This window comes from Gymnodraco acuticeps, unplaced genomic scaffold, assembly GCF_902827175.1.
Source record: "Gymnodraco acuticeps unplaced genomic scaffold, fGymAcu1.1, whole genome shotgun sequence".
Taxonomy (NCBI): Eukaryota; Metazoa; Chordata; class Actinopteri; order Perciformes; family Bathydraconidae; genus Gymnodraco; species Gymnodraco acuticeps.
The window spans coordinates 43,990-50,899 of record NW_022990915.1 but is presented as its reverse complement, the minus strand read 5'-3'; the positions used below and the strand labels follow the sequence as shown (position 1 = coordinate 50,899).

Sequence of the window (6,910 nt, the reverse complement as noted above, 5' to 3'; positions counted from 1 at the left end):
AGTATATCAGTAGGTGATTGTCTTTGCCATTGTTTTCATCTAGTCTATACTTTTACAAGAATTAAATTCTTGGTTTTGGTGGGCCACCCCAAGATTTTCAGTGGCCCCATTTGGCCACCCCTATGAAACATTTCTGACAGTCACACAGGCAGAGATCCAGGGTGATGCACATGGCTTTCCTACCCAGGAATAAGTGTTTGAAAGGCGGGGAAAGTGTTCCTGCAGCCCCCCATATAACGGTAATAATGATTAGAAATCATTTCCAGGGCAGAAAGCTGTTTTTAAAAGTGAAAAACAATTTTAAACCGTTGAAAAAGCACAAAGTGATTTGAGTGCAGTTCTCATGTGTCATCAGCCAACCTATTTCTGGCCCCTCACAGAGCCCCAAAGGACGGACTAAGCAGCTCCAGCATGTCTCCCTGACATGGGCAAACAGGCTATGTCAGACTTCCATGAAATAGACCGGGAAAACCACCTATTTGTAGCCCCTCACAGAGCCCCAAAGGACGGACTAAGCAGCTCCAGCATGTCTCCCTAACATGCATACTTCTATAACCTCGCACACCGTGAGACCCCGGGCCCCCGGACTGAAGCACTCCCCCACGGACTAAAACCAGATGATCACACCCTACAGAACCTCATGCCCCTGGTAATCCTAAAAGGGGGATGGATTTTGCGGTGCGTTACCGTCCGCCCACCAGCATCCATATTCGGCCTTCTTCACGGCACCCCCCCTGTGCTGGAGGTTCAAACTTTAACTGTTTTGTCATATTTCGTCTTTCCACGGGTGGGTGCGCCTGGCAAATATGTGTACCCAGACTTAAGCACTCTCACTCTGATTAAACACATAAGGACAACCGGGTAAGATCTTAGTGCCCCTTAGTGCCACTGGTACTCCATGTCGTTAAATGAGCTCCGTATTGCCCTGCAATTTCACATTTGGTGTATTTCCAAAAAGCTGTGAAAATACACCTATCTCCGTCATGTCCTGTAAAATATCATTCTTTGTTTATTTCCATCATTCAGGCAAATACACATATCTTTGTCCGCTCCAGGAGCTTCAAAGTGCAGACTCCTGAGCTCCGTCATGTCCTGCAAAATATCATTCTTCCGACCGCCAAGCACCGGCATGTGGACCCGGGGAGGAGGCCCTCCGATGGCGGGTCAAATTTGCTGATACCACAGCTGACGGCTGGACACTAGCCGTAGAGGAACACCAGGGCAGGACCAGGCAGTTCCCTCTTTGCAGGCAAGCATATGTAGTTGTTACGCAGGATCAAACAGGTAGCCTGTGATGAAGTAGGGTCGACCCTATATCATGTGAAGCCACCGAGCCGTGGTCCCTGAGGGAACTGGTGCCCGGAGCAAGGCCAATTGCTGAATGCCGCAGCCGACTAAGGCCGCTATGCAACAGTGGAGGATTAGAGAAACTGATGTTTGCCTGGCACTCCGCGGCGAAGTGGGGAGGTTGAACTTCCACCCCGCTGCGGAACCCGTGGTGGGTCCCCTGAGTCAGACGGTTCGTCTTGGAAACGCTTCATATTGGTCGGCCTGGGAGGTAAGAGACATGCAGGGTTACCCCCACGCAGCACACCCTCCCGGCCATCAGAGTCGAATCCGCAGTTCGGAGGAACCGACAGCCAGAGCACCGGCACGTGGACCGGGGGAGAAGACCCTCCGATGGCGGGTCGCGTTTGCCATTCGATCAGTGAGGTCAGAGGAGAAGAACCCGCAGTTCGGAGGAACCGACCGCCAGAGCACCGGCACGAGGCCCTCCGATGGCGGGTTGCGTTTGCCATTTGATCAGTGAGGTGAGAGGAACGCAGCAAAAATTTACAAAATCCGTTAATGTACGGTCGAGTTGGGGGGGGGGGGGGGAACGGCTGGACAAAGGCCGTCGGGGGGCACCCAGGACCGGGCAGTGCCCCCGGTAGAAGGAACCGGGTGAAACGGGCCAAAACAGAAAGAAAAAGAAAAAGAACCAGACAAAAGGGGTGAAAATATAAAAAAGTATCCAAAAATAGTGCATCATAATGCGGGTAGAGTCCCCTGACAACTCCCCTCACATTCCTCCAGAGTCAGAAAAAGTCTGAGTTAACTTTTTGGAGAACCATGAAAACGGGCCAAAAGTATCCGAAAATAGTGCATCATAATGCGGGTAGAGTCCCCTGACAACTCCCCTCACATTCCTCCAGAGTCAGAAAAAGTCTGATGTGACCAATGATTCCATGCATGGAAGGCAAATCTTTGACAGTGAAATCGTGACATTTAGGCTAGCGAAGAAAATTCTACTTTGATAATGGAACCATTCATACAATGTTTGTGATATATCAGAACAGTATTTACAACTTATATTATCAAGCATATACATGTATCTCACTAGATTGTACAAATGTTTTACAGTGCTCGATGTTCATAAAGTAATAAAGACCATTTTCCTGAACCAAACTATGTTTTTACCCTTCAAATAATAATAATATACAAATACTACCAGCATATATTACTTCAGCCATAGACGTCCTTTATTTATTTGCCACAGAGCCCCACAGGTTGACTAAGCTTCATACACCACAGACACATTGAGCCCCACAGGCTGACTTCATATATACGACAGACACATAGAGACCGACATTACTTGTTCACAAATCGACTTAGGTGATGTGCCACAGCATCCTCCTTCGATGGTTTTACCAGGCCTTTATGCGCACCAAGTGTCCTTTTCTCCTTCTCTGCATCTGTATGACGGTGTTCTGCAAGTTCGGACCTCATGGACGATGCTGATAAACACCTCTCGACTACCCCTACCATGATTTCTCTTCGGAAGTTGTAGCTTTTTGGTGCCTTCACCACATATCCTCCAGCAGGCTTCGAGTACTGCAGTTTGAACTGCAGTGCCCCCTTCTTGGTCGGTGCCTGCTCACGGTCGATGTTGTTGTTGTGATCCAATGCAGCGAGGCGAAGGCGTGCCTGAAAGCTCTCCTCCGTGAACTTCTTGCGCTTTGGAACGTACTTTGTATACAAAGAATGGATGCTCTCCAGCTCGCCAGTATGGATCCCTTCTGTAACCTGCAATTGAACAGAGTGGGTCATGAATGTCAGCATTATTTAGCATTTTTGTTATTACTTAATTTGTCAGATTGCGAACTATTGGAGTCGAGAGATGCCAGACATGAAATTCTCAAACATCACTATTGAATAATCACCCATGGTTGGTGGATAATTCTGATATGAATTATACATGTGTTTGTATTTTTTTTTTATTACATATTTTCAATTTCATATTTTACTGTTTGTTCAGGGCTACATCCGTTGAATATATTCTCTTTAGATAAATATACTGCTTTGTGGTGAATTTATAAGGCCAGAATATATAAATGAAGAAGGGCAATTAAGACAATACCTTATCTAGTTTTTTCAACAGTCTCTTGTCCATGACCACTTTCTGTAGAGTGCCAAAGGCCTCGGATGAACGCTCCAACCAAGGTCGGGAACTCCCATCCTCTTACCTGTGGGGCTCTTAGAATAAGGCTCGTGTTCACACTTCAGCATCTTCTCTGCCGACAGCCACTCGTGAACATTGATGATATGATGGAGGATGGACGTCCATTTCTCCTTCAGCAGTAACGCGTCACCATCACATGTACACACACAGTACCAAAGATGGTTGGATACCATGCGCACCCACTCCTTCAGCTCGGTATTCCTGCTCTGCAGCATCCGCTTCTTCACACCTTTCACAATGTGCCACAAGTCAAACTCATGCTTGATGGTCTTGTGGTCCTCACGTAGCATCTTCTGCACTGCAGGGTGGCAGTCTGTGGCTAGTATGGAAATTGTCACATTGTGATCCTGAAAAGATATTTACCATAAATTTAATTTAATAAAGCCAACATCTTCAATTTCTATCACACGGGTTTGATAGCCACCCCCCCCCCCCCCCCCCCCGTGTCCAAGTCAAACTTAGAGGGCCAGGCAATTTTCTCATGTAAAATCACAATTTGGTCAATTGTAGGATTCATTTTTGCAACATGGAATTTAAGACTTAACAATTTAGGTGGATTTCTATATTTTCATGTGACAATGTTTGTCCGAAATCATGGCCTCTCTAGCATATCATGTAACAAATTTACATACATTATATATCTTTGGCTATCAGCAGAGATCCCATACATACAATGGCAAAGGCAGACAGCTAGACATCACAACCTTTCTATTCCAAATTGACAATCGTTATTTAAAATTAGACAAAAGATTATACAATATATTGTAGCAATACTACATGTACTATTGACCTGTGAAATAAACAAACTAACAATAGAATACCTGTAGTTTGGAAATACATCTTTCAAGTCCAACAGGCTCCAACCAGTAGCTATTTTTTACCTCTGTCACCTTCACTGTCTGCTGGGCAATGATGAGCCTTGAGTTGATATCAAGCATGGTGTACGTTCCAAACGTAGCACAATGACCAGGGCTGTCACATCGCCCATCGCCTGACACAGTGACAACCTGATCGCCAGTTGCTGCCATCACTGCCTCATTGTGCAAGTTCCAGACACTGGTAACTTCCGGCAGCACATACACTCTCTGGATGTTATAGCAGTGTCTTGTCGAGAGTGATTCCAGGCCCAGACACTGGCATATCTCAGAAAATGGGCCATAAGCATTTCCAGTCTGGAACATCGCGGCTGGCACTAACAGGTTGCAGGACATTGTGCCATTTAAGAGGGGTTGAGAAGTCCACACAAACTCATGGCCATCTATGCAGTCAGTTTTCACTGTCAGTCCAAAGCCTTTGGCTGAACAGTACGGCCTTCTGATCACACATTTTCCGCATCCGGCAAAGTTGCATACACAAAACAGCTTCATCAGTTGTGCATGGGATACCAGATATTTTTTGTCTGACACTGGATCTTCTCCGCCATCCACTGAATGTTCTCCATCATCCTCGCTGTCTTCGCTGTCATTCTGTATAATGTCATCTTCAGTAGGGCTGTAGTCCGACGAAGAAGGCTCAGTCCCTGGAATGCTCTCCCCAGAGCTGGAAGCATCTTCTTCAGGCATTGACACATCAGGTGTTGGACTCGGTGGTGCTTTGGCCATTGCATCTGCAGGTGCCAGTGTGGCGGATCCACCAGCAATGTCCCTGCTGACGCAATATGGATGATCATGACTGAGCAACTGACTGTTGTTGATGTCATCGGTCCCAGTCTGCACACTCACCATAGTCACAGTTTTACACGGGCATGGTTCCAGTGGTTCCGTCTGTGTGGCCACAGTCACTGACTGCCCACGTTTAGTTGTGTGGGCCTCCAGTACCTGGGAATCATCACTTGCATCATCAGCACCTATGCAGGATGTATCTTCTGTCTGACAGGACAACAATCCTGCAGCAGTATGGACAGCTCGTTTGACCTGAAACAAAACAATATAAATATGTTACAGGTTAAGGTGAACTAGAAATATTCAAAATCATGACTATGATAAGTTGGCCGGAAAAACCCCATCGCCACTATTTACCAATGTGATTATTCCATAATGGTAAAATAAAGAAACTGTTCATAGAAACCTAAGAATTAAAAGAACGTGATCGAGCCACCACAGCCCATCAGAGAGCAAACAATCAGCCTGAGCTCCATGGAGATGCCCTATAATTATGTAGACCTATGTGTATCTCGGCCGTTGGAAAAAAAATAGGAAAATATTTGTTTTTGAAGACTATTTAAGCAAACTCTCAAACTGTTATTACTCAGAGCAAAATATATTATTTATAAAGGATTGTGTTATTATTAAGCACATGTTCAGAAAATACTCAAGCAGGGCTAAGGATGGGCAGTCATTTTGATGAAGTATACTCCTACCAGGCTACCACATGTACCAGTGGTCAGTTGACATATATTTTGTATTATTTTCCAACACCTCATACATCTTGGCAATACCATCCATTGAACGCCTAGTCCAGCAATACTAGCCTTTTTAGGGCTGTTTGTATGCCAGTTTAATTAGTTGAGCTATAGAACACCCCCAATTCTCCATTGTACGTCATAATAATAGCTACCATTTAGTTTGGACGCGATTGCGTTAATTAATAAGGTCATACTGTGTCAGTAAATACATGTGTGAGCTAGTAATCTGGTAGTGCTGCAATATTTACCTCTCTCTCGGCAGCTGAAGCAACTAGTTTGGTGGCTCGAACTTCACATTTGTTGACACTGTCATTGTCTTGCGCGGCCGACGTGCTGGGACGGTCGGTGTTCCCGACTGCATACGTTGAGAAATCGAATATTGTGGGAACAGATCCTGGCTTCAAATCCGATGTTTTGTATTGAACCAGACTCAGCAAACCTCATTTTGTGGACATAATCGTCATTTTTAAAGTGTTCGCTGCACACACGTGCGTACTGATTCAGCGGCGGATCGGACCGTTTCATGGAAATAACCCATGCTTTGAGCAGCTTCTCATCCGTTAGTGGCAGCCTATGGAAAATTACTTCTTCCTTCTTCGTATAAAATCCATTTGTGCAGCCTGGGGCAATACAATAAACTCCTGACGACGACCGTTTTCTTTTAATGTAAACTACTGGTGCATTGCACGCCATGTTGTTTGTTATTGAGCTTTGGCCCAGGAAGCCGTACCCACTCAGTGACGTCACTGGGAAAGTCCCGGAGCAATGGAAGCGCTCATGGTCATTAGGCACGTATTTCAAAAAATAAATTTGCGTATCTCGATCGTTTACATTGGAAATAGACTAGATAAATACATTTCCTAATGGGAATATTGTCGCATGGAAAGCAGTTTAAAAAGTGTTTCCATTTCCCTTTAAGGCTGGAAACAAAGAGTGAGGCCTCTGTGTTTATTTAACAGTTTAACATAAAATACCTCCGAGTAATTGTGTATGTAAGAATAAGA

At 45.3% G+C, this 6,910-nt stretch overlaps 1 protein-coding gene across 1 annotated transcript; it reads right to left on the bottom strand.

Annotated features, from left to right (window-relative positions):
- Positions 1–3,388: 3,388 nt before the first annotated feature.
- LOC117557987 lies at positions 3,389–4,665 on the bottom strand. The gene is made up of 2 exons (XM_034233941.1): positions 4,324–4,665; positions 3,389–3,849 (listed from the first exon to the last, which is right to left on the bottom strand). The coding sequence occupies exons 1-2, from the start codon at positions 4,528–4,530 to the stop codon at positions 3,415–3,417; spliced, it is 642 nt and encodes a 213-aa protein (XP_034089832.1). The 5' UTR covers positions 4,531–4,665; the 3' UTR covers positions 3,389–3,414.
- Positions 4,666–6,910: the final 2,245 nt, after the last annotated feature.